Source organism: Anomaloglossus baeobatrachus, assembly GCF_048569485.1.
Source record: "Anomaloglossus baeobatrachus isolate aAnoBae1 chromosome 1 unlocalized genomic scaffold, aAnoBae1.hap1 SUPER_1_unloc_4, whole genome shotgun sequence".
Taxonomy (NCBI): Eukaryota; Metazoa; Chordata; class Amphibia; order Anura; family Aromobatidae; genus Anomaloglossus; species Anomaloglossus baeobatrachus.
In genome coordinates, this window is record NW_027441777.1 from 736,331 (window position 1) to 763,776 (window position 27,446).

At 47.8% G+C, this 27,446-nt stretch overlaps 1 protein-coding gene across 4 annotated transcripts in view; it reads left to right on the forward strand.

Moving 5' to 3' along the window:
* LOC142258673 (uncharacterized) overlaps window positions 1-27,028 on the forward strand; it is a 333,416-nt gene extending 306,388 nt beyond the window's left edge. Inside the window, exons 1-7 of one of the 4 annotated variants that reach the window (XM_075331296.1) lie at window positions 3,889-4,164; window positions 19,215-19,292; window positions 19,883-20,059; window positions 20,142-20,265; window positions 20,347-20,414; window positions 20,616-20,718; window positions 24,317-27,028. In XM_075331296.1, coding sequence (XP_075187411.1) covers window positions 19,215-19,292; window positions 19,883-20,059; window positions 20,142-20,265; window positions 20,347-20,414; window positions 20,616-20,718; window positions 24,317-26,094 — 2,328 coding nt within the window. In that variant the 5' untranslated portion in view covers window positions 3,889-4,164 and the 3' untranslated portion in view covers window positions 26,095-27,028. Of the gene's footprint in view, window positions 1-3,888; window positions 4,165-19,214; window positions 19,293-19,882; window positions 20,060-20,141; window positions 20,266-20,346; window positions 20,415-20,615; window positions 20,719-24,316 lie in introns of those variants that run through there. The other 3 variants (XM_075331295.1, XM_075331294.1, XM_075331297.1) reach the window with 3 other exon arrangements.
* The last annotated feature ends 418 nt before the right edge of the window (window positions 27,029-27,446 follow it).

Genomic DNA, 27,446 nt, shown 5'->3' on the forward strand with positions numbered 1-27,446 from the left:
CCTGCTGTGAAGTTGCTGGAAGTTGCTGATCACTACAAGTCGTTCAGGACCATTCCTAGGTCCTTTGTTTCCCGCTGTGCAGCATGAAGTTTCAGTGTGTGAATCCTTTTTAGCGACTTTGTTAGCAACTTCCCTTTCAAAAGGCTGCTTATCAACGTCCCCAACAACCAGCCAGGTCGCTCTGCAGGTCCGGATCGCTGGTAAGTTGTTGGCCAGGTTTGCCGGGTTGAACGCTCACCAGAGACTTAGCAGCGACTTATGGAGATCGCTATTGCGTCACCAAACCGGTGACATTACAGCGATGTCCTTTGCGATGTTGCAGCGTGTAAACCCAGCTTAAGAGTAGGCAATTTACACTGCTCAAGAAAGGAGTGGATTAGCTCCCTCTGCTTTCCTTGGTCTGCAGGAAGGGAGCTAGGCAAAGAATAGAGTCTCGACAGATAATCCTGAAAGATCTTTGCAACTTTAGTGGGGTCATAGAAAATATTCCCCCCGAATCTCTCAAGGCATAAGCGGATGAGTTCCCCCTATCCTCTCTAAGTTGGCGGGCTAAAAGGGAGTGAGATTTATTTCCTTTGTCATAGTATTTATGCTTGCTATAATGTAGTAAATTTTCTGTTGTATTGACCGCTAAGTCTTTCAGTTAGGCACGAGTCCTTACTATACCTCTAAGGGTACGTATTGATGGGTTAAGGGTCATCTTATTTTCTAAGTCTCTGAGACTTCTGAGGATTTGGTCTCTTTGACATAGTCTATCTTTTTTGATACGGGAGCTCAAAGCTATGCATTGCCCTCTAAAGACGGCCTTATGTGCTTCCCAAACAATAGAAAAATTAGGCACTGACCCCTCGTTGTTCTCGAAGTATTCTATGAGTCCTGCTTCCAGTTTGTCTCTGTAGGGAGTTCTCTTGAGGAGGGACTCATTGAGCCTCCAGTGGCAGACTCTTGTGCATGGAGTTGTCTGATCGAGGGTGAGAGTCATTGGCGCGTGGTTTGACCACGTTATTGCACCAATATCCACCTTTCACGTCAATCTAAGGGCCTGAATGTTGCCAAAGAAGAAATCAATCCTGGTGTGTGTACCATAAGGGGGAAGAGTAGAAGGTAAAGGTTTTTTCCGAGGGATGTTTAACTTGCCACAAATCAAATAAGGCAAACCTGCGGATCAGTCTTCGAAAGGCAGCTGTCAATTTACGCTGAGACAGGCTCGACAATTGATTGTTAATGGTCAACCTGTCTAAAGAGTCAAAGAAAATAGTGTTAAAATCTCCACCCACAATCCACGCTGAAGAGGAAAGGCGTGTGATTTTGAGAAACACCCGGTTCAAAAAGAGGATCTGGGAGGTATTAGGGGCGTAAATGTTCTTTTGTATCCTTGTAGGATAAGGTACCTACCCTGTGGGTCTGCCAGAGAGGTAGTAACTTGAATGGGACAGGTCCTTGATAGCAAAATCGCCACACCGGCTTTTTTCCTTTCCTGGGAAGCTAAAAAAATTGAGGGGTACAGATGTTTAGCGAAATTGCAGTTCCCATTGAGATTCAAGTGCGTTTCCTGCAAAAAAAACACATCGGCTCGCTATCTCACTAAGCGCCATACGCCTCTTAATGTTTGAGTTTAAACCCTTAACATTTAACGTTAAAATTTTAACCATATTTTAAATTGTGGTAGTTTAAAGCATAATTAGCATTACATACAAAGGCTAACCGGGTATTGCCCATCTCAAAATTGCCTAAAGACCCGTGCTGGATGGCTCTCAATGGGGTACAGAAGATTCCCTCACCACAATCAGGGTAGACACATAAGGAATGGGAAAAGACAATGACAAAACACATAACACGTAGAGCATAACATTTACATGTCACAAATGCCACTGGAGAGGAGTGAAGCCACGGGCAAAAGCCTTTACCTCCGCCATCGTCCTCTCCGGCCAGGGTCAAAGAAGAAAAAATTGGCATAACGTAAAACTTTACCAATATCTAATCCCTAACCTCCTTTACCAACTCTTCCATAGGAGGAACCAGGGTAACTCTAATCCTTAAAGGGGGTTTGTAGCTATGGACACTCTGCTATCGCAGTCAGTATCGGAAGCTAGATTCAAAACATCTACAATAGGGAGTATTCAATTCTCACCGCCCTAGTAGCAAACCAATACAAATATTATGAGGAGTCATAACCAAATATATTAATATCAAAAAAGAAAAAAGTGAACAGCTACTTATGAAAAAAAAAAAGGACCAACCAAAGTCCCTGTAATAAACAGGGGAGGGCATGAAACCACCCCCCACTTCCCCCAAGTTGGGGCTGCAGCTTGAAGCCAGAGATTCAAACAAGGGGCTCCAGTTCCCAAAGGAAGGAAGGAAAAAAAAATGTTTTCATCTCAGGTCGGACCCGATCGTGCTTTAGGCTGTGATGAGGGAGATTCCACCCTTAGAGTCCACCTGCTGCCAGACTGGACGGAGTGGATTAGATGGCATCTCTAATTCCCAGTCTACCAGGGAGGGTGGAGGGATTCCCAGGTCATTGCAGAAGGCTGGGAGGTCCAGAGTAGAGTGTAGCACAGCCGTACGACCATCTTTTGAGGCTATGAGGGCAAATGGGAACCCCCAGCGATATCGGATACCCTTATCCTTTAAGGATGCAAGTAGTAGCTGCAGGTGTCTTCTTTTCTGTAGGGTGATCTAAGATAGATCAGGGAATAATTGGATCCGAGTCCCTTGATATTCAATTCTCTCTGAAGTACGGGCTTTAGTCATAATGGACTCTTTTAGTTGGAAGTCGTGGACACAGCAAATCATGTCACGAGATTGATTTTGAGGCCCCCTGGGGCGTAATGCTCTATGTGCTCTGTCCAATTTAATCCTTTGAGTTACAGGGCGCTCCAGCACAGTGTTAAATATGGTTTCAAGTATGGCGTGGACATCCTCAGTACCCGTGGCCTCAGGGACACCTCTCACTCAGATATTATTACGGCGTCCTCTGTTATCCAGGTCTTCCAGATGTTTATTAGTTTCACTCAGAGCCTGAGCATAGGAAGTCACGTTCTTCTGTAATTTGATGATGTACTGTCTAGTGGCATTGTGCTTTCTTTCCACTGAGTCCACTCTATCTGCCAGTAGCCCAACATCTTGGCGGATTGAGTTAATTTCTGACTTACAGGTTTCTTTCACGTCCGAAATCAGGGATTTGAAGTCTTCCTTGGTAGGAAGGAGATCCAGATACTTTTTTAATCTTCTGTGGTCAAAATGGTGTTCCATATCTCTCGACTCAATTTCTGATGGGGAGTCACTTGACCCTCCCCCGTCTTCTTGCTGAGACACCAGAGCAGACAGTGAGGGCGTAGAGTCCAGTTCCATATCCAGTGGATCCGACCACACAGATTTATTTTTCGCTTGGGTACTTTTATGGGTTGATTCTCGTTGTGACTTTGGTGGCATGGGGTCACTCGCAACACAATCTCTCTTAGTAAGAAACTTGTCCAGAGGGGTCACAAACTGCTGCCCCTTTCTTAATCTGTATGACCAGCCTGGTCCTCTTCTCCTCCTCAGTCCAGCCAGATTGTCATCTAGTCTGTGCAGTGTATTGTATCTCCTTGCAATATTGTTTATTGATGTTAGACCATTAAAATTGTAGCTGTCCACTTATGTCTTCTATATGGGCGGTAAGGCGAGCCCCCCCGTCTACGCAGACATTATACAGGGGTGTATATCTCTTTCATGGCTCCCTTCTGTAGCAATCTCTTTACAGCAAGCTATTGTTCTAATGACCACTAGATGGCAGTAGAGTATAACGCAGAAAGTGAGGAGTTTTTATCTATAGAGATGACGGGCTCTGAAAAACACTTCTGAGGCACTGCCCCGAATTCTTTTCCTTCTCTCTTCCTCACTGATATCAGGGAAGAGGGGGCCGAGGCGCCCCTCCCCCTACACTGCCACAAGACCACGCTCCAGCCCCCAGGTCAGGACGGCAGATAGCAGCACCGCAGCTCTTCTCCACCCTGCTCAGGACCTTACACTGCTGCCCCTCATCGCTGCTGCCAGGGCCCCTGCTCGTTCCACTCTTCCAGATCACTGCACCGGCTGCCTCAGTAGCTCCACTCACCACAACCCCACTCCAGGACTTCCTTTCCGCTGTGTGTGTTCACCAGGAGACCGGGTTCATTCAGGGTGAGTGGTGTCAGCATTCCTGTTCTCTGTGTGTCTTAGACTGCTGCTCCTTGCCGCTGATCTCAGGGCACCCGCTCGCTCCCCTCCTCCAGAGCACTGCCCGGCTTTTGCAGAAGCACCGCTCACTGCAAGCACGCTGCGGGACTTCCCCTCCGCCGCTTGTGCTCAACAGAGATACAGGCCTTCTCAGGGTGAGTGGCGCCGGCACTCCTCCTCTCTCTCCCGGTCTGCTGATGTTCCCGATCGGAGCCTCAAGTCTGCGGGGATCTTTTAAGTGTCACTGGGTACTGAGTTCAGGTCCAGGAAGGTCACAATAGCTGTTGAATCTGAGTTTTCACCGGAGCCAAGCCACCATGCGACTTTCCCGCTCTGCGTCCAGGCCAGGCCCCGCAATTTTCAAACTTTTAATTTTTATGCCCATAAACCAGAGAGTTATGTCACACAAAATAGTTATTAAATAACATTTCCCACTTGTCTACTTTACATCAGTGCTATTTTTGAAACAACATTTTTTGGGGTTAGAAGGGTTCAAAGTTCGTCAGCAATTTCCCATTTTTTCAACAAAATTTACAAAACCATTTTTTTAGGGACCACGTCACATTTGAAGTGACTTTGATAGGCCTAAATGACAGAAAATACCCAAGAGTGACACCATTCTAAAATCTGCACCCCTCAAGGTACTCAAAGTCACACCAAAATTGTTACTTCAACCAGGTAGCTTTTTTTCACAAGGGTAACAGGAAAAAAATCACCATGAATTTATTGTGCAATTTCTCCTGAGTTTGGTGATATCTTATATGTGGTGGAAATCAACTGTTTGGGCACACGGCAGGGCTCGGAAGCGAAGGAGTGCCATTTGACTGCAAAATTGGCTGGAATCAATAGCGGACGCCATGTTGCATTAGGAGAGCCCCTGAGGTGCCTAAACAGTGGAGGTCCTCCACAAGTGACCCCATCCTGGAAAATAGATCCCTCAAGGAATTATCTAGATGTTTGGTGAGTACCCTGAACCCCCAGGTGCTTCACAGAAGTTTATAATGTTGAGCTGTGAAAATAAAAAAAATATATTTTTACTACAAAATTGTTACTTCAACCAGATAGCTTTTTTTTTAACAAGAGTAAAAGGAAAAAAATCTGCATAAAATTTATTGTCCAATTTTTCTCCTGAGTGTGCTGATACCTTATGTGTGGTGGAAATCAACTGTTTGGGTGCACAGCAGGGCTCAGAAGGGAAAAAGTGCCATTTGACTGAACAATTGGCTGGAATAATTAGCGGATGCTATGTCGCATTTGGAAAGCCCCTAAAGTGCCAAAACAGTGGAGGTCCCCCACAAGTGACCCACTTCTGGAAACAAGACACCTCAAGGCTTTTATCTAGGTGTATATTGAGCATTTTGAATCCATGAATACTTCACAGAATTTAATAAGCTTAGGTTGCCATATTGAAAATTTTCATTTTTTTCACAAAAATGTTGATTTAGCATCACATTTCTCATTTTTTCAAGAGGCAGCAACAAAACATGGACTTCACAGGTTGTTATCCAATTTCTTGTGAGCGCAGGGATACCCCACATGTGGCCAAAAACCTCTGTTTGGATAAATGGGGAGGGCTTAGAATGGAAGGAGCACCATTTGAATTTTGGAAAAGTTGAAATAAATTGCGCGCAGCATGTCACATTAGCAGGGCCTCTTGGGTACCTATACATAAGAAACACCCCACAAGTGACCCCATTTTGGAAACTGGACCCCTCAAGGATTTTATTCAGGAGTATAGTCAGCATTTTGAATCCACAGGTACTTCACAAAAATGTTGCTGTAGCAACAAATTTCTCACTTTTAGGCTATGTGGCCATGATCCAGCGACATGTCGTCTAGTACACAGTGTTAGCCTTCCTGCAGAGATGTGAGTGTTGTCCATAGGAGAACGCAGCTGCCCATGCCCACGATTTGAGTTCAGGCTGTTGTGGACTTTAGCTCTATTTTACCTGCAAAGAACACTCTTGTCTCCGCAACATAAATTGACATGCTGAGGCTCAGAAAGCCATGCCGCAGGTCAGTTTATGCTACGGAGAAAAGAAGCAGTGGGCTTGGCATTTCTAAAAATCCTTCCACTGTGCTTCTACTGCACAACGCAGCGTTATGGATGCAAGGAAAACACTCTGCGCCCAAATCGCTGCAAACCCTGATTGTGGGCACATAGCCTAAAATGCTACAATGAATGAATGGATAATGTCAAACATATATAACATCACACCCCCTGCATATTCTAAGCTGGCGCCCTTTAGTGCCTTTCATGTGGCACTAAAGGGTGACTAGCCTTTTATTTAGCCCCCCCCCCCAAAAAGAGTAATTACAATAAATGACATGGGGTCCCCCCTATTTTTGATAGCCAGCTAGGGTAAAGCAGACAGCTGTAGCCTGCAAACCACAGCTGACAGCTTCATCTTGTCTGGTGATCAATTTGGAGGGCTCCCCAGGCTGGGGTTTTTTTTTATTTATAAGGTGAAGCTGACAGCTGGGGTCTGGTATACTTAGGGTGGGAAGAGCCATGGTTATTGCACTCTTCCCAGCCTAAAAATAGCAGGCTGCAGCCGCCCCAGAAGTGGCGCATCCATTAGATGCACCAATCCTGGCGCTTCGCCCCAACTCATCCCGTTGCCCTGGTGCGGTGGCAAACGGGGTAATATATGGGGTTGATGCCAGATGTGTAATGTCACCTGGCATCAACCCCAGCAATTAGTGATGTCACGGCGTCTATTTGATACCCGACATAACTAATTGACAGTAATAAAAAAAAAATTGCCGACAAAAAAAAAAAATTTATTTGAAAAAACACTCCCCAAAACATTTCCTCTTTCACCAATTTATTGAAAAGAAAAAAAAAATCGGGTCCCCTGTAATCCGATAAGGGAGTCCCACGATGATTCTGGACCTTCTAGAACATGGGGGGCACGCTCAGGGAACGTATCCCTCATTTTCTAGGAGTGCAAACCCTCTATTTGAGGAGAGTGGGTGCAAAGAATCTGCACCCACTCTTCCCGGGTCACAGCAGCAGAGTGCGAGCAGCAGCCAGCGTCATTGAAGACAGGAAGCCGACCTGACAGCTGCTCTCTGCACATGTGACCAGAGTGCACTGTGAAGGAGGAGGGAGCCGCGGGGGATCAGAGCTGCTACAGGTACGGGGGACACAGTCAGACACCGGGGGGAATAGGGGGTGACCTGGCAGGGCCTGGGGAGCAGTTTTCTGTCGCAATCAGAGAAAGAAGGTGAATGCGGGCGGTGCGCTGGTGTGCGCGCTGGTGTGCGCACCGCCATCTTGGATTTTCAGGAGGGGGTTGGGGGTCGAAGGGGCACTTAAGCGACACCGGGGGACCAGGGAGGAGATTTACCGTATTTTTCGCTTTATAAAACGCACCTGATTATAAGACGCACCTAGGTTTTAGAGGGGGAAAATTAAAAAAAAAATTGAGCCAAATAGTGTGCTAAAACATTTTAATAAAATTAAAAAAAACCATTATGTTAACAATTTAGACTCAACAGGAGGGTCTGTTATGGGAGATCTGTGGATGATGCACTGCTGTGGGGGACCTGTGGATGACACTGCTATGGGGGACCTGTGGATGGCGCGCTGTTATGGGGGACCTGAGGATGATGCACTGTTATGGGGAACCTGTGGATGACGCACTGTTGTGGGGGACCTGTGGATGACGCACTATTATGGGGGACCTGTGGATGACGCACTATTATGGGGGACCTGTGGATGACGCACTATTATGGGGGACCTGTGGATGACGCACTATTATGGGGGACCTGTGGATGAGGGTCTGTTATGGGGGATCTGTGGATGATGCACTGCTGTGGGGGACCTGTGGATAACGCACTGCTGTGGGGGACCTGTGGATGACGCTCTGTTATGGGGGACCTGTGGATGACGCTCTGTTATGGGGGACCTGTGGATTACGCACTATTATGGGGGACCTGTGGATGAGGGTCTCTTATGGGGGATCTGTGGATGATGCACTGCTGTGGGGGACCTGTGGATAACGCACTGCTATGGGGGACCTGTGGATGGCGCGCTGTTATGGGGGACATGAGGATGATGCACTGTTATGGGGAACCTGTGGATGACGCACTGTTGTGGGGGACCTGTGGATGACGCACTATTATGGGGGACCTGTGGATGAGGGTCTGTTATGGGGATCTGTGGATGATGCACTGCTGTGGGGGACCTGTGGATAACGCACTGCTGTGGGGGACCTGTGGATGGCGCGCTGTTATGGGGGACATGAGGATGATGCACTGTTATGGGGAACCTGTGGATGACGCACTGTTGTGGGGGACCTGTGGATGACGCACTATTATGGGGGACCTGTGGATGACGCACTATTATGGGGGACCTGTGGATGATGCACTATTATGGGGGACCTGTGGATGAGGGTCTGTTATGGGGGATCTGTGGATGATGCACTGCTGTGGGGGACCTGTGGATAACGCACTGCTGTGGGGGACCTGTGGATGACGCTCTGTTATGGGGGACCTGTGGATGACGCTCTGTTATGGGGGACCTGTGGATTACGCACTATTATGGGGGACCTGTGGATGAGGGTCTCTTATGGGGGATCTGTGGATGATGCACTGCTGTGGGGGACCTGTGGATAACGCACTGCTATGGGGGACCTGTGGATGGCGCGCTGTTATGGGGGACATGAGGATGATGCACTGTTATGGGGAACCTGTGGATGACGCACTGTTGTGGGGGACCTGTGGATGACGCACTATTATGGGGGACCTGTGGATGACGCACTATTATGGGGGACCTGTGGATGACGCACTATTATGGGGGACCTGTGGATGAGGATCTGTTATGGGGGATCTGTGGATGATGCACTACTGTGGGGGACCTGTGGATAACGCACTGCTGTGGGGGACCTGTGGATGACGCTCTGTTATGGAGGACCTGTGGATGACGCTCTGTTATGGGGGACCTGTGGATTACGCACTATTATGGGGGACCTGTGGATGAGGGTCTCTTATGGGGGATCTGTGGATGATGCACTGCTGTGGGGGACCTGTGGATGACACTGCTGTGGGGGATCTGTGGATAACACACTGCTATGGGGGACCTGTGGATGACGCACTATTATGGGGTACCTGTGGATGACGCACTATTATGGGGGACCTGTGGATGACACTGCTGTGGGGGATCTGTGGATAACGCACTGCTATGGGGGACCTGTGGATGACGCACTATTATGGGGGACCTGTGGATGACGCACTATTATGGGGACCTGTGGATGACGCACTATTATCGGGGACCTGTGGATGACGCACTATTATGGGGACCTGTGGATGATGCACTGTTATGTGGGATCCGTGGATGACACGGCTATGGGGGACCTGCATGATGCACTTTTATGGGGATCTGGGACTACCACCCCCCTCATCCTTAGGAATACACCCATGTACTGTATACCATACATGGCTGTATTCTGAAAGATGAGGGGGGTGGTAGTCACATTTACACTTTGGCCACTACATTAGTCCCTCCCTGGAGTGTTAACACTAAAGGACTACAGCCCCCATCATCCTTCAGAATACACCGATTGATACAGTATATTCTGAAGGCTGATGATGGGGGTTGTGTTCCCCTTCAGTGTTTTTTGCTCACCTATTAGGACCCTTCGTTCAACTGACAACACTTTGTCAGGCTCAGATCACTGATTGGTGGAGGCAGCTCTGCAGAAGTTGTCTCCACCAATCAGCATCCAGCCCTAGCGAGGAGGAGGAGAATCGTTCTTCTCTCTCTCCTCTTTCTTATGATAGTCTCCGCCTGCTGCAGAGATCTAAAATGGAGCCCGCGCATGCGCAGATCGCGATCTTCGAGAGCCGCGATCTCTATCTGCGCCTGCGTAGCCTCCGACGCGATGGACTTCAGGAAAATGACTACGGAAGGCAGCGCATGCGCATATGGAGATCTCGCTTCTCTGAGATCTCCATCTGCGCCTGCGTCACCTCCGCAGCCATTTTCTGGAAGTCGCGTTGGAGGCAGCGCAGGCGCAGATAAAGATTTCGGCTATGGTGACCGCTGCTGTAGCCGATTGCCACGGGATCCATGGCGGCCGCCACCGCAGCCGATTGCTGGGGGATCCATGGCAGACGCCACCACAGCCGATTGCTGGGGGATCCATGGCTGCAGCCTCCGCAGCCGATTGCTGGGGGATCCATGGTGGCCGCCTCCGCTCCAGCGGCAGCACCAGCACCAGCCTCCTGTGACTCACTCCACCGCCGCATTACTGTCCGGTAAGTTACATTCACTTTGTAAGACGCACCCCTGTTTTCCCCACAATTTTGGGGGAAAAAAAGTGCGTCTTATAAAGCGTAAAATACGGTATCTCCATTCTGGAATGTTTGATCATGTCAGATGGGAGATAAATCATTTTTTACCAGCGCTGTCATTTACTGTAACGTGATCATCAGTATACGGTATATACCGGTGACCACGTGAGCGGGGACCGGAAAAAACGGCCTGAATCATGATCTCCAGGGTCTCAGCTACCCCGGTAGCTGAAATCCCAGAGATTTTCTGACTCTGGGGGGCGCTATACCCGCTGTAAAAAAGCGGCGGATCAGAAGAAGTACCCTTAATTACCGCCGTTAAAAGGCGTATCGGCGGTCGTTAAGGGGTTAAAGCATAATCTTTACTATTATCCTCTACACAACACCAACACATACTTGTAAAGTGCCAACGTGAGAAAGGTGCTACTAAACCAGTGTTCAATGCATTCCCTGACCAACCGCCCCTTAGGACTACAAAAGGAGTGGGGTAAGAAGTGGGGTCTTCCTGGGTATCCTACCATACAGACCCTTTTCATTCAGACGCTGACTGATAGTACGGGTTGACACTGTTGTACCCTCGGACTGCAGGGCAGCTTGAACTTGTTTGGATGTTAGTCGAGGTTCTTTATCCACCATCCGCACAATCTTGTGTTGAAATCTCTCGTCAGTGTTTCTTTTCCTTCCACATCTAGGGAGGTTAGCCACAGTGCCATGGGCTTTACACTTCTTGATGACACTGTGCACCGTAGCCACAGTAACTTTCAGGTCTTTGGAGATGGACTTGTAGCCTTGAGATTGCTCATGCTTCCTCACAATTTGGATTCTCAAGTCCTCAGACAATTCTTTGGTCTTCTTTCTTTTCTCCATGCTCAATATGGTGCACACAAGGACACAGGACAGAGGTTGAGGCAACTTTAATCCATGTTAACTGCTGCAAGTGTGATTTAGTTATTGCCAACACCTGTTAGGTGCCACAGGTAAGTTACAGGTGCTGTTAATTACACAAATTAGAGAAGCAGCACATGATTTTTCAAACCGTGCCAATACTTTTGTCCACCCCCTTTTTTATGTTTGGTGTGGAATTATATCCAAGTTGGCTTTATAACAATTCTTTTTGTTTTTGTTTTTTTCATTGAAGACAAATTAAATGAAGATAATACCAAAGAATTTGTGATTGCAATCACTTTCAGGAAGAAACTGAGTATTCTCTGACAGAATTGCAGGGGTGCCAATACTTAAATAAGTATATATATATATATGTATATATATATATATATATATATATATATATATATATATATATATATATATATATAAATATATATATAAAATATACTAGAAGGTGGGCTGATTGTAACGTATCGGGTAGTCTAGAATGTGTATGTAGGTTAGCAGATTGAATAATAAGGTAATGAATGGACTGGATGGGTTAGGTTTAATTTAGTATTCTTATAATTGTTTATTGGTTATAAAATGACAAACAACAGAAGCAGCGGTTTTAATAGATGAGTTTAATGTTTAATGATGTCCATGGCTTGTAATGAAAGAAGGCCGTGAACAGTGTAAAGTTAAGTCAAAATATGCTGATGCTGTGATGTGGCCCAATGCTGGTATGTGCCCCCATCGTGGTGCAGCCACCATCCTGACATGTGCCCCCATCCTGCAGGGTAATGAGTGCGGGGGTGGTGGAGCCGAGCGGGGCCATGGCGCTGAGGACGTCAGTGCTGGGGACTGCATGGCTGGGGACAGGTGACTATCCAGGTGTGTGTGCGTGTTCAGTGTATACATGCGGAGGACAGAGTGCGGGGGAAATTGGAGCCAAGCGGGGTAATGTGTGCAGGGGGCGGAGGCGAGCGGTGGGTATGTGTCGGCTGGGTTGCCGGTGTGGGCTCCCGGGGTTGCAGCACTCACTGGGGAGTCGGGGCTCCGTGTGGGTGCTGGGAAAAGTGTCTGCCATTGTCTTGTCGGCCCGTAGTTCGTGCTGTTCAGTTAGCTGAGCCGTTGTTCGCAGGCTCTTTAGCGTGCAGTGTGACGACGGTTGTCACTGTAATGACGTCATTTTGGAGCAAGACAGACAGAATAAGGCAAATATATACAGTACAGATCAAACGTTTGGACACACCTTCTCACTCAAAGAGTTTTCTTTATTTTCATGACTCTGATAATTGTAGATTCACATTGAAGGCATCAAAACTATGAATTAACACATGTGGAATGAAATATTTAACAAAAAAGTGTGAAACAACTGAAAATATGTCTTATATTCTAGGTTCTTCAAAGCAGCCACCTTTTGCTTTGATTACTGCTTTGCACACTCTTGCCATTCTCTTGATGAGCTTCAAGAGGTAGTCACCGTAAATGGTTTTCCAACAGTCTTGAAGGAGTTCCCAGAGATGCTTAGCACTTGTTGGCCCTTATGCCTTCACTCTGCGGTCCAGCTCACCCCAAACTATCTCAATTGGGTTCAGGTCTGGTGGCTGTGGAGACCAGGTCATCTGGCGTAGCATCCCATCACTCTCCTTCTTAGTCAAAAAGCCCTTACACAGCCTGGAGGTGTGTTTGGGGTCATTGTCCTGTTGAAAAATAAATGATGGTCCAACGCAAACCGGATAGAATAGCATGCCGCTGCAAGATGCTGTGGTAGCCATGCTGGTTCTGTATGCCTTCAATTTTGAATAAATCCCCAACAATGTCACCAGCAAAGCACCCCCACACCATCACACCTCCTCCTCCATGCTTCACGGTGGGAACCAGGCATGTAGAGTCCATCCGTTCACCTTTTCTGCGTCACACAAAGAAACGGTGGTTGGATCCAAAGATGTCAAATTTGGACTCATCAGACCAAAGCACAGATTTCCACTGGTCTATTGTCCATTCCCTGTGTTCTTTAGCCCAAACAAGTCTCTTCTGCTTGTTGCCTGTGCTTAGCAGTGGTTTCCTAGCAGCTATTTTACCATGAAGGCCTGCTGCACAAAGTCTCCTCTTAATAGTTGTTCTAGAGATATGTCTGCTGCTAGAACTCTGTGGCATTGACCTGGTCTCTAATCTGAGCTGCTGTTAACCTGCGATTTCTGAGGCTGGTGACTCGGATAAACTTATCCTCCGCAGCAGAGATTACTCTTGGTCTTCCTTTCCTGGGGCGGTCCTCATGTGAGCCAGTTTCTTTCTAGCGTTTGATGGTTTTTGCCACTGCACTTGGGGACACTTTGAAAGTGTTCCTAATTTTTCGGACTGACTGACCTTCATTTCTTAAAGTAATGATGGCCACTCGTTTTTCTTTACTTAGCTGCTTTTTTCTTGTCATAATACAAATTCTAACAGTCTATTCAGTAGGACTATCAGCTGTGTATCCACCAGACTTCTGCACAACACAACTGATGGTCCCAACCCCATTTATAAGGCAAGAAATCCCACTTATTAAACCTGACAGGGCACACCTGTGAAGTGAAAACCATTTCCAGTGACTACCTCTTGAAGCTCATCAAGAGAAGGCCGAGAGTGTGCAAAGCAGTAATCAAAGCAAAAGGTGGCGACTTTGAACAACCTAGAATATAAGACATATGTTACGCTCACCGAGGAGCGGCGAACGTCCGGAGGTGGACCCACTGGACCGTGCACCGGACTCCCCTGAGAAGACTGCCAGCAGCGAACCCCTATACAGGGACTGTGCGGCGCCTCCCCAGAAGGCCTAAATGCACGGCAGCCAGGGACCGGAGGTAGGAGTCTCTGTACGGCCAGGCGTGGCTCGGGTACGATGTCCGCGGCAGGCGGAACACGGAAGTGACACCGGAGATGTTTCACAGCAGGTGACGTCCACAGCCGGTACGGTACAGATAGTGTCCACGGCAGGTATGGCACGGTGACGTCCACGGTAGGAATGGGTGGTGACGTCCACAGCCGGTACGGTACAGATAGTGTCCACGGCAGGTATGGCACGGTGACGTCCACGGTAGGAATGGGTGGTGACGTCCACAGCCGGTACGGTACAGATAGTGTCCACAGCAGGTATGGCACGGTGACGTCCACGGTAGGAATGGGTGGCACTACGGTGAGACACAGGATTAGAATCAGGTAACAAATGTACGGATCATAAACAATAGCATAGACAGATAAGGACACTGGCAATGCACTAATAGAGGCGTTGCTCGGGCGCCTGCTGCCGGGGGAAGTGAACTTAAATACCTATTAGGCAGCAGGTGACCTCTGAGATCACTTCCAGGATTTGGGGCATGCCACTTTAAGAAAGGGGGCGTGGCCTCGCACGCAGCCTAGAATCACCTACAGCAATTCTGTGTGAGGAGGAAACTGCAGCAGGCCTTGGAGTGGGAGCAACGTCTGCAGAGCCCTGGGGCCGGTAAGTGGAAGGCCTTCTCTGCCTGGGAGTGGGGGCAGGAGTGCATGTGGGAGCCATGCTGGGACTGGGCAGATGTGAGGGAGAGCTCCCCCCCCGGGGTCTGGTGGGACCAGGCGTTACAACATATTTTCAGTTTCACACTTTTTTGTTAAGTATTTCATTCCACATGTGTTAATTCATAGTTTTGATGCCTTCAATGTGAATCTAAAGTTTTCAGAGTCATGAAAATAAAGAAAACTCTTTGAATGAGAAGGTGTGTCCAAACGTTTGGTCTGTTTATTATATATATATATATTATATACAGTGGTACCTTGCTTAACGATTAACCCACTTAACGAGAATTTCGCTTAACAAGTAAAGCTTTCTGTAAATTTGTAACCCGCTTTACGAGAAAGCTTTGCTGTACGAGCAAAATTCTCACCGCACACACTTCCAGTTCCATACATTCACCGCGCTCTGACCCGCACTTGCAGTCCACACAAACACACACAAGCATGCACAAACACACACACACACACGCACACACATACATACAGTATTATGCTCACCTTACCTTCCGTTCCACCGCCGGCCTCATGGTTCTTGTAGTTCCCGGGTACATTGCGTCGTCCTCGCAGCGAACTACAAGACCCAGGAGGCCGGCGATGGAACGGAGGTAAGGTGAACATATAATATAACATAATATGTGTACCTTTCGTTTCATCGTCGGCCTCCTTGGTCCTGTAGTCCGCCGCTGCGCTCCAGTCCACGCTGTGAATCGGCATCCATAGCAACGAGGGAGGAACTTCCTGTCGCCGCTACTGAAAGGCAGCGCGTTGGCCAATCAGAGGCAAGCGGCTCTGCCTTTGACGTCAGCGCTCTGGCCGGGAAGTTCCTCCCTCGTCGTTATGGTAACGTGATACACAGCCCGGCCTCGTACCAGAGAACAGCAAGTCCCAGGAGACCGGCGATGGAACGGAAGGTAAGGTGAGCGTATAATATGTGCGTGTGCGTGCGTGCGTGCATGTGTGTTTGTGTGTGTTTGTACATGTTTGTGTGTGTTTGTACGTGTTTGTGTGTGTTTGCATGTGTGTGGAATGACAGAATAGGGGACCAGGATGGGAAATTTAACACGTTGTGGAATGAATAGTTTCCATTGCAATGATTTCCTATGGGAAATCTTGCTTTGCCTAACGAGTAACTTGGTTATCAAGCACAGTCCCAGAATGGATTGTTCTCGTTAAGCAAGGTTCCACTATATATATATATATATATATATATATATATATATATATATATATATATAAAATTTTGTTCAAATATAGCTCCTGATAAGCCCCTCACTCCACGTGTTAAATGCCATTCATTACAATCAGGGGATCTGTTTACTATAACACCAGCGGCGTATATTCATTCTCCATTTAATAACAGAGGGTCTCAGAAATTACGAGGTAGTGACCCTAAGGCTATGTGCCCACGGGAGCTTGCTCCTGCGGATTTTGCCGCGGAAAACCTGCGGATTTATCTGGATTTTCCAGATAAATCCACAGGTTTCAGCAAGTACAGACACTCCCCATGTTACCCTATAAGACATGGGGAGTGCTGTGTCCATGCTGCAGAATGTGCGGCTGCGGAATATGCTGCGGATGTCCCGCAGCCGCACATAACTGCATGTCAATTATTCCTGCGGATTTACCTGCGGAAAGCCCGTCTCTCCACTATGGAGATAGAGGCTTACCTGCCTTGGTCCCATACTTACCTGCCTTGATAGCAGACACCCGAGTCACTTTCTTCCAGTGCAGAGGACGGCAGTGGAGCCAGGAGAAGAAGGAGGAGGTGGGCGGGGCCTGCAAGAGCTCCGGTCATGTGACAGCCAGAACTGGTTCAGGCCCGCCCACATTCTCCTGCACAGTGAAGACACTGACAGACACGGCCGCCAGAAAGTGAAGTGCTGCTGTGATGGAGGCAAGTATGAACTCCCGATCACTCCAGCACTTGTTCTGCGTTGAGGATGCAGTGCCGAAGCCATGGTACTGTATCCTCAATGCAGAATGCCCGCAGCATATCCACCGGAAATTTCGCAGCACATCCGCAGCATTGAAACAGACAATGTGCTGCGGATTTCTGGGAGCTCCTGCGGAATGTCCTGCGGATATAACCGCAGTACATTTTCCCCGTGGGCACATAGCCTTACAGTTATATTCTTCTGTACGCCTTTCTTTTGGGAAAACAACAATTTTAAATGTGACCCCAGATCTTTCATCTATGGGGTTTATACCACTTATACTTAACACTCCCAACAATCACATGTAAGAGATGGATCATAGAGACCTATTAGTAGGTATTGACACTACCTCAGGTTTATAAGAATTACCCCTGGTTTACTGGAGACAAAAACACCACCAAAAATTACAAAACCTTTCATAAAATCCCAATAGTGACATCTGCCAAAAAGTGACCACCATCAATGTAGATTCATATGGTCGGGTCATTCACATTGGAGCCACAGCGGCAAATCAATTTCAGGTGTAGAGCTCTTACCCTGCAATATAACTAGACCTTACCCTGTGTGCCCCAGACTCCTGCCCTAACCAGCGCAGCATCCTGCACTACACATGGGGGAGAGACAGTGACAGATCCCCGCACTACACATGAGGGAGAGACAGCGACAGACCCCACACTACACATGAGGGAGAGACGGCGACAGACCCCACACTACACATGAGGGAGAGACAGCGACGGACCCCACACTACACATGAGGGAGAGACAGCGACAGACCCCGCACTACACATGAGGGAGAGAGAGCGACAAACCCCAAACTACACATAGAGGAGAGAGAGCGACAGACCCCACACTACACATGAGGGACAGAGAGCGACAGACCCCGCACTACACATGAGGGAGAGAGAGCGACAGACCCCGCACTACACATGGAGGAGAGAGAGCAACAGACCCCGAACTACCCATGGGGGGGGGAGAGAGCGACAGACCTCGCACTACACATGGGGGAGAGAGAGAGCGACAGACCCCGCACTACACGTGGGGGAGAGAGAGAGCGACAGACCCCGCACTACACGTGGGGGAGAGAGAGAGCGACAGACCCCGCACTACACGTGGGGGAGAGAGAGAGACAGACCCCGCACCGCACATGGGGGAGAGAGCGACAGACCCCGCACTACACGTGGGGGAGAGAGAGAGAGAGACAGACCCCGCACTACACGTGGGGGAGAGAGAGAGAGCGACAGACCCCGCACTACACATGGGGGAGAGAGAGAGAGCAACAGACCCCGCACTACACGCGGGGCAGAGAGAGAGCGACAGACCCCGCACTACACGTGGGGGAGAGAGAAAGAGCGACAGACCCCGCACTACACGTGGGGGAGAGAGAGAGAGAGCGACAGACCCCGCACTACATGCGGGGGAGAGAGAGCGACAGACCCCGCACTACACATGGAGGAGAGAGAGCAACAGACCCCGAACTACCCATGGGGGGGGAGAGAGCGACAGACCTCGCACTACACATGGGGGAGAGAGAGAGCGACAGACTCCGCACTACACGTGGGGGAGAGAGAGAGAGTGACAGACCCCGCACTACACGTGGGGGAGAGAGAGAGGGAGACAGACCCCGCACTACACGTGGACGAGAGAGAGAGCGTCAGACCCCGCACTACACGTGGGGGAGAGAGAGAGCGACAGACCCCGCACTACACGTGGGGGAGAGAGAGAGCGACAGACCCCGCACTACACGTGAGGGAGAGAGAGCGACAGACCCCGCACTACACGTGGGGGAGAGAGCGACAGACCCCGCACTACACGTGGGGGAGAGAGAGAGACAGACCCCGCACTACACGTGGAGGAGAGAGAGCAACAGACCCCGAACTACCCATGGGGGGGGAGAGAGCAACAGACCCCGAACTACCCATGGGGGGGGAGAGAGCGACAGACCTCGCACTACACATGGGGGAGAGAGAGAGCGACAGACCCCGCACTACACGTGGGGGAGAGAGAGAGCGACAGACCCCGCACTACACGTGGGGGAGAGAGAGAGCGACAGACCCCGCACTACACATGGGGAGAGAGAGCGACACACGGTTTATGAGTAACTCCTCTAAAAACTGGACAATTATAAGACCAAGAATAAAGTGTTGCAGTCGCCCGATCTGCTGCACAGTCTCCTCCTCAGATCGGATTCAGTTGGCGCCGACAGAAAAAAAGGGACGACGACATCTCCACTTTTATCTTTTCAAATAATTTCCCCTTATTCTCTTTAGTTATTTTTTTTCTGTTTTTAGTTGATTTTTCTCAACATCATCTCATCCTCATTACAATAAAGGATCTTCTGTCGTTTTCTTTTGATTTTCCCTGATTGACCCATAAAAGATGAATAAGGACAAAGACCAAATTATGGAGAACATATTAAACCTGAGTCTGGAGATAATCTTCCATCTTACTGGAGAGGTGAGAGGCTCTGATGTCATCACATTACATCATTATCTATGGGAATAACAGAGGATATGACCGGAGAGGTGAGAGGCTCTGATGTCATCACATTACATCATTATCTATGAGAATAACAGAGGATATGACCGGGGAGGTGAGAGGTTCTGATGTCATCACATTACATCATTATCTATGGGAATAACAGAGGATATGACCGAGGAGGTGAGAGGCTCTGATGTCATCACATTACATCATTATCTATGGGAATAACAGATGATATGACCGGGGAGGTGAGAGGTTCTGATGTCATCACATTACATCATTATCTATGGGAATAACAGAGGATATGACCGGGGAGGTGCGAGGCTCTGATGTCATCACATTACATCATTATCTATGGGAATAACAGAGGATATGACCGGAGAGGTGAGAGGCTGTGACGTCACCACATTACATCATTATCTATGGGAATAACAGAGGATATGACCGGGGAGGTGAGAGGTTCTGATGTCATCACATTACATCATTATCTATGGGAATAACAGAGGATATGACCGGGGAGGTGATGGACTCGTCTGTAGTGATATTATTAATGTCTCCACACTCAGGATTACACAGTAGTGAAGACCTCTAGTGATCGCTGTCAGGCCCCTGTGTCTGAAGGACGGGGAGGAACTTTGAGCCCAATCCCGGGGCCTCCACCTCACCCCCGGATACATGAGGACATCAATGACCAGAAGATCCTAGAACTCACCAACAAGATGATTGAGCTGCTGACTGGAGAGGTGACACTGCTGGGAATGCTGGGACATTATACAGGACGGCACTGGAGGATTCTGGGTGATGTCGGTGTTCTTGTGTTGTCAGGTTCCTATAAGGTGTCAGGACGTCACCATCTATTTCTCTATGGAGGAGTGGGAGTATCTAGAAGGACACAAGGACCGGTACAAGGAGGTGATGATGGAGGAGCACCTGCCCCGCACATCACCAGGTAATAGACAGGACTGAATACACCCGGCCTATAATTATCTGTATGTAATAATGATGTCCGTCCTGTCTGTGTCTCCTGCAGGTCTCTCCAGTACGAGGACGACCCCAGAGAGATGTCCCGCTCCTCCTCCTCCTCCACAGGATCCTCAGGTAGATGGAGATCTCCGCTATGAGGTGTAGACGGCTGTGACCTCCTTGTGTTCAGTCTTGTTTTCTCCTCCAGTATTAGATGTTTTATACTTGTGTAATGAGAGCAGTGGAGACGGCAGGATCACAGCTGACCACAGACCTCACATGTCCGGATCTTATCTCCATTATTCCCGGGGACTTTTACAATATTTTGTTTTGCAGATTTTGGATCCGAATAAAGATCTGAGCAATATTAATTTTCCAGAGAGAAATGTGAGGAGCGATCAGCGGAGTAAAGAGGAGATTCCTACAGATCACCGCCCCGGTGAGTACAGACCACCCAATAACGCACACAAGTCACACGTTCCTATTTTTCCGCTCTTTGCTGTGGCAGTTTTTCCAGCGGTATATTAACCCTTCATGTAAAATACACATGAAATGTGAATGAATCTGTGATCCCGGTGCAGGTGATAACACGGGATGTGCAGTTATGTTATAGAGGAGAAATACAGCTGGACATGAATTCTGCCGATGTGAGCGAGGGCGAGCTCCAGCTCTTTTTTAATATCCGCTATCAGGGCTGATGAGGGGTTTCTCCAGGTTAGGGACTAAAGGGCCATTTAAATGCTGCGACATCGCTAATGATATATCGTCAGGGTCACGTCATTAGTGACGCACATCCGGCGCCGTTAGCGACATTGCAGCATGTGACACCAAGGAGCGACGTTCAAAGATCGAAAAAACATAAAAAATCGTTGCTCGTTGACACGTCGCTTCTTTACCAAATATCGTTGCTGTTGCAGGTATGATGTTGTTCGTCGTTCCTGCGGCACCACACATCGCTATGTGTGACACCGCAGGAACGACGAACATCTCCTTACCTGCGTCCTCCGGCAATGAGGAAGGAAGGAGGTGGGCGGCATGTTCCGGCCGCTCATCTCCGCCCCTTTTTTGCTATTGGACGGCTGCCGTGTGACGTCGCTGTGACGCCGCAAGAACCGCCCCCTTAGAAAGGAGGCGTATCGCCAGCTAGAGTGACGTCGCAGGGCAGGTAAGTCCGTGTGACGGGTGTTAGCGATGTTGGGCAGCGATTTGCCCGTGACGCACAACCGACGGGGGCGGGTACGCTCGCTAGCGATATCGATACCGATATCGCAGCGTGTAAAGTACCCTTAAGAATCCATTATCTCCTATTACACTCATGTCGGTGTGTGACAGATGCAGAACATGGAGCCATAAAATTAGGGTCCAGTGTGTTTTAAAAAAGAATTTAGTCTGCATGACCTGGCTATGGAGGAGTGAGTTCACGCGGTGTCTGAGCGCCTGCCACTGGACCAAATATCAGCAGATGCACGCAGCCTACAGAGCCAGAAAGTAGACTATGACCCGGTGGAGAAGGGGCAGAACGCAAGGGTGCAACACTGGGTATTCTCAGCACTTTTGCCCCTTTCTCGAACTCCCAGAAGCCTCCAAGGGACTCCTAAAATGGCCTTGGTTCATACCTGTGCACCAGCAGCTGTGGTTACATAGGGGGAGCCTCCTGCACAGCTGACACCGAGCAGCCAGACTCGGCTCAGATGTATGTGATGTCCAGGCATGGGGATACAACGGCCAGCCGGCGGAGCAGAAGGTGTGTGTATGGTGCAACATGGACAGCGGGCCTGGGACCCAAAGGCCTTTGGGTACAAGGCGGATCCCTCTTCCCCAACGCGGTCAGATGGTCGCACAGTGGCCCTGGATGGCGACTCTCACATGGTCTCAGAGGGCCAGAGCCTAAATAACAGGAGGATCCTTCCTGATGAGGAGACAGAGCTTGGGGCAGGGGACCCCCGATAGGGATGTTAACGGGAAAGCTGGGCCATTAGTGCACTGCGTGGGCCCACAGGGATCCTGGTTAAACTTAATGAGTTGCACACACGCTTAACTGCCATTCCCACCAGGGAGTATATGGAGGCCTATATTGCTGGACTAGAACTGACATACCGCACAGAACTGTCCGCCATGAGGGGGGATGTGGAGAGGGTCGATGCCTTGAGTCAGCTACATGCGGTGAAAATCCAGTGCCTTGAAGACTCCTCACAATCCCAGAGTGCCATATTGGAGCAACATTCCCGCCAAATTACAGTACATGGTGGAAGCTATGTGTGGCACCCCTGCGCTTCAGGCGCCACAGGGTATTACACAACTTTTATGGGGTAATATCTATCCTGGGTCAGGAGGGGGGTTAACTGCCGATATCTTCAGAAAACACACACACACAAAACAATAAAGGTGCTTTCCACAGGGGGGGTGGACTAGGGCAGACAGGATAGTTAGCCATCACGAAGCATGGGACTTTCCCAGTCGCTAGGACAACCACTGGGGGCAGCACCACATGGGGTAGAAATAGGCGCAACAAATACATTAGAACAGAGCCTTCCTGGGCTCACACCTAGCACTGACAACTGGAGTTTGTGTTCCTCTCTCTTCATGGGCCCGTGGCTTGGAGTAGGAGGCTCGGCCCGGGTTCCGGATAGCAACTGAGGGACACTTCACTAACAGACGTTCACGGGCACCAGGGGGCAAGCAGTCTGTAAATATGCCCGTTCAGTGTTTGGTCCTGTGGGTGGGTGCTTGTTTGGCTGGCTGTATATTTTCATTTCCATGTCAAGTCCTGGATTACGGATACTTGAATGCTAGCCTGGGAAAAATGTCTGACAATGTTGCTGATACGGTAGTGCTTGTGAATGTGCAATGTCTGGTGCCTGGCAGGTGTCATCTGTGCCTGGACAGGGGATTAGCAAGCATGTAGTACTCTGTACTTTCTTCCTCCATCTCCACCTGGCCCACATGCGAAGCTGCTTTTTTAATTGGGGGCACGGAGCATTTGAGGAGGCACCAAAGCGGGATAGTTATGCTGATTATGGCTTCATCATCACCCCATCTTCGTTGTTTCCTCAATTTTTTGTAGCAAGTCACAGATTTCAGACATCCATGTTCATGATTCAGTTTTTATGCATGGGGGCTGAGCGGAATACCTCATGTTGGAGGTGGTATTATAAAGTGCGATGGAATATATTTGGCGCTATATAAATAAAAATTATTAAACTGTATCTGGTATTCAACTAATGCCTTCTGTTAGTCAGAAAGCCTTGCCAAGTACATGTGCAATGTGGAGTTCCAGCGTGGGCACGTCACACAGCTGTCGCTGAGCTGCCACTTGCAACCGCTGCTGAAGCCCTGCCAGACAAGTGGCAGCTGGAGTGGATTGGTGGAAATGGGCGCACACACAGCGTACCTTCACAAGAAGCTCTGGCAAATTGGGCTCGTTTTTCATAAATGCTGAACCACAAAGTTGAGTACGTGGCTCAGGCATGGTACATGTGCGAGCTTCCTAAGCTTCAGAGCCACCACCAGGTTACTGGAACGTTAACACACGACCATGGCTGGTTGTTGGTTCAGATGGCAAGAGACAGATCTGTCTCTTCTATTAGACCTCTCAACAACTCTGCTGCAGTGTGCGATTTATCATGTAAAGACAGTCATTTAAACAGAGCCTGTTGCTGCTTCACCGAGGCAGTGCTTCTAGCTTGGGACTAATGGGGAGGGTAATTCAGACCAGGATGAAAGGAATTGGAGGAAGGACCCTCCAAAATTTCTGGTAGAGGGCCACCTGTGGGCCTTCCCAAATGTATGAAAGAGGGCCTTTCAAAATGTATGAGTGAGGGCCCTCCACCCATTATGGTTAAGGATTGCATGTTGAGTCTGTGGATATGGTGGGAAAAGGAGCAGCAGGAGACCCACCCTCCCCCCCCAGAAAAAAATTAAAAAAAACCACAGATGCCATCTTGTGCGCAGTGTGTCTGGAGTTAGTGTAGGGGCAGCTTGTGTTTTTGGTCATTGAAGGGGTAAATTTTACAAAATCTGTTTTATTCTTTTTACAGAAGATTGTGGCATTATACAGAATACATATGAAGAGCAAGTAATTGTCCCAGATCTACCCTCAGTCCTTCACACCCAGGATCCGTCATCTGCTGCTTCTAAACAATGTCTTGATTCACTGCAGAATGTTCAGCAAAATAAAGGCCACAGAAGAGATGTTAAAGAACAAAGAGCTCACATGGGGGAGAAGCCGTATTCATGTAATCAATGTAGAAAGTGTTTTACCCAAAAGTCAGCTCTAATTTCACACAAAATAATTCAAAAAGGAAAACCATTTTCATGCCCAGAATGTGGAAAATGTTTTAATGTGAAATCACAGCTTAAAGTTCATCTAAAAACTCACACAGGGGAGAAGCTATTTTCTTGTTCAGAATGTGGTAAATGTTTTAGTTGGAAATCACAGCTTGATATACATTTAAAATCTCACACAGGGGAGAAGCCATTTTCTTGTTCAGAATGTGGGAAATGTTTTAGTTGGAAATCATCCCTTAATATGCATAAAAAGACACACACAGGGGAGAGGCCATTTTCTTGTTCAGAATGTGGGAAATGTTTTAGTTGGAAATCACAGCTTGATAGGCATAGAAAAACTCACACAGGGGAGAAGCTATTTTCCTGTTCAGAATGTTGGAAATGTTTTATTGGGAAATCAGAGCTTAATGTGCATCTAAAATCTCACACAGGGGAGAAGCCATTTTCATGTTCAGAATGTGGAAAATGTTTTAGTTGGAAATCATCCCTTGATATGCATAAAAAGACACACACAGGGGAGAGGCCATTTTCTTGTTCAGAATGTGGGAAATGTTTTATTCAGAAATCACAGCTTGATATGCATCTAAAATCTCACACAGGGGAGAAGCCATTTTCATGTTCAGAATGTGGGAAATGTTTTACTTGGAAATCAGAGCTTAATGTGCATATAAGAACTCACACAGGGGAGAAGCCATTTTCATGTTCAGAATGTGGGAAATATTTTATTCAGAAATCACAGCTTAATATGCATCTAAAATCTCACAAAGTGGAGAAGCCATTTTCATGTTCAGAATGTGGGAAATGTTTTAGTTGGAAATCATCCTTTAATATGCATAAAAAGACACACACAGGGGAGAAGCCATTTTCTTGTTCAGAATGTGGGAAATGTTTTATTCAGAAATCACAGCTTGATATGCATCTAAAATCTCACACAGGGGAGAAGCCATTTTCATGTTCAGAATGTGGGAAATGTTTTAGTTGGAAATCATCCCTTAATATGCATAAAAAAACACACACAGGGGAAAAGCCATTTTGTTGTTCAGAATGTGGGAAATGTTTTATTCGGAAATCAGAGCTTAATGTGCATCTAAAATCTCACACAGGGGAGAAGCCATTTTCATGTTCAGATTGTGGGAAATGTTTTATTCGAAAATCAGAGCTTAATGTGCATATAAAATCTCACAGAGGGGAGAAGCCATTTTCATGTTCAGATTGTGGGAAATGTTTTATTCGGAAATCAGTGCTTAATGTGCATCTAAAATCTCACACCGGGGAGAAGCCATTTTCATGTTCAGAATGTGGGAAATGTTTTATCATGAAATCACATCTTGATAGGCATATAAGCACTCACACAGGGGAGAAGCCATTTTCATGTTCAGATTGTGGGAAATGTTTTATTCGGAAATCAGTGCTTAATGTGCATCTAAAATCTCACACCGCGGTGAAACCATTTTCATGTTCAGAATGTGGGAAATGCTTTGCTCACAGATTAATTTTTGTTAAACACATGAAAATTCACACAAGGTAAAAGACATGTTTGTTTAAAATGTGGGAAATGTTATAGCAGTAAATCAACTCTTGCCTTAGATAAGTAGATGGCATGCTTCCAAATTGTGGTAATGCATTTGTCCCATCGGCCGTGATCAGCCTGGTACGCATGCGCAGTTCTCTTGCCGTCTCCTCCATCCGTGCGCTGCATCTCTATGCACTGGGCCTCCGTGATCTTGTGATGTCCACGTGACCCGGAGCCCCATTTGGTGCGGCGGTTGGGCTGGCCCACTTCAAGGGACGCTCATTCGTCAATCTCTGGCGGGTCATGCACTGATTGGACACTGGATCTTTTTATACTAATGTTCATGCACATGATGTCACTTCCTGACGAAGGGTCATGCCAAAACAGCCGTCGGGTGGGCGCTCTTCTCTATCAATACTGGCAACACTTTTTTGCAGTGCAGGATTACGCGGTCTGGTTTGCTCTCTGTATTGAACTTGGTAAGCGGATCTCTGTTTACTATCTTAGATGATAGTATGTTCTATCCCCTGTATAGTCTATTTACATATGATCCTTTCTGTATGATTTGGAATAATATGACATTTATCACACCAAGGGCTCTGGTTACTAATATGGAATATATAGTTGCGTTTAATCAGTGTCATTAAATACTCTGTTAGCACATTGCAATTTACATTCCCAGATCTTTTGATGTAAATCTACCATAGGTGGTCATTTTTGTACACATTTCAGTTTGTAATCCTTGGGCTGTTTATATTATTTCCGATATACTTAGCATTTGCAATTTTTTATATAATCTGTGCCTGCCTGGATTACCATTTTCCGGTATTGTAATTTATACTTTTATTAATAGCTATGTATACTTTAATATTTAGCAATTACACTTGCTGTGGGAATTGTGTGCCCTTTTCCTGACCTGTTGGGTCACACTTTTCACCCCCACTGTATCACCTTCTATAACTTAATAAACAATTTTTTGCATTAATGTAATGTCTGATCGCTTTTTCTTTTTTTGTCATTATCTGACGTCAGACGTACTGGCTGATGTCAGTTAACGTCTCTTAGAAATTCCAATGCTGGGGGCTGAGAGAGGCAGATGAAACCGGTGGGGTCTAGTGCAGGACTGACAGAGGAAGCCACCTGAAACCGATGCTATGTTGGGTGAGTACCAGGGGAAAAGCCTAGCAGTGTGAGGGATCCTGAGTGAGGGTCAGAGGCAAGGTGAGACAGAGAAGGGGTGAAGGAACCAGTTCGGTACACCCCAGAAGAAACAACCCGAAGTCCGAGTCTGCACGGCTTTAGTCAGTCCCAGCAGAAAAGTCCGGAAGGTGAGGGGGACTTCAGTCTCCCAGCACAGAAACACTTGT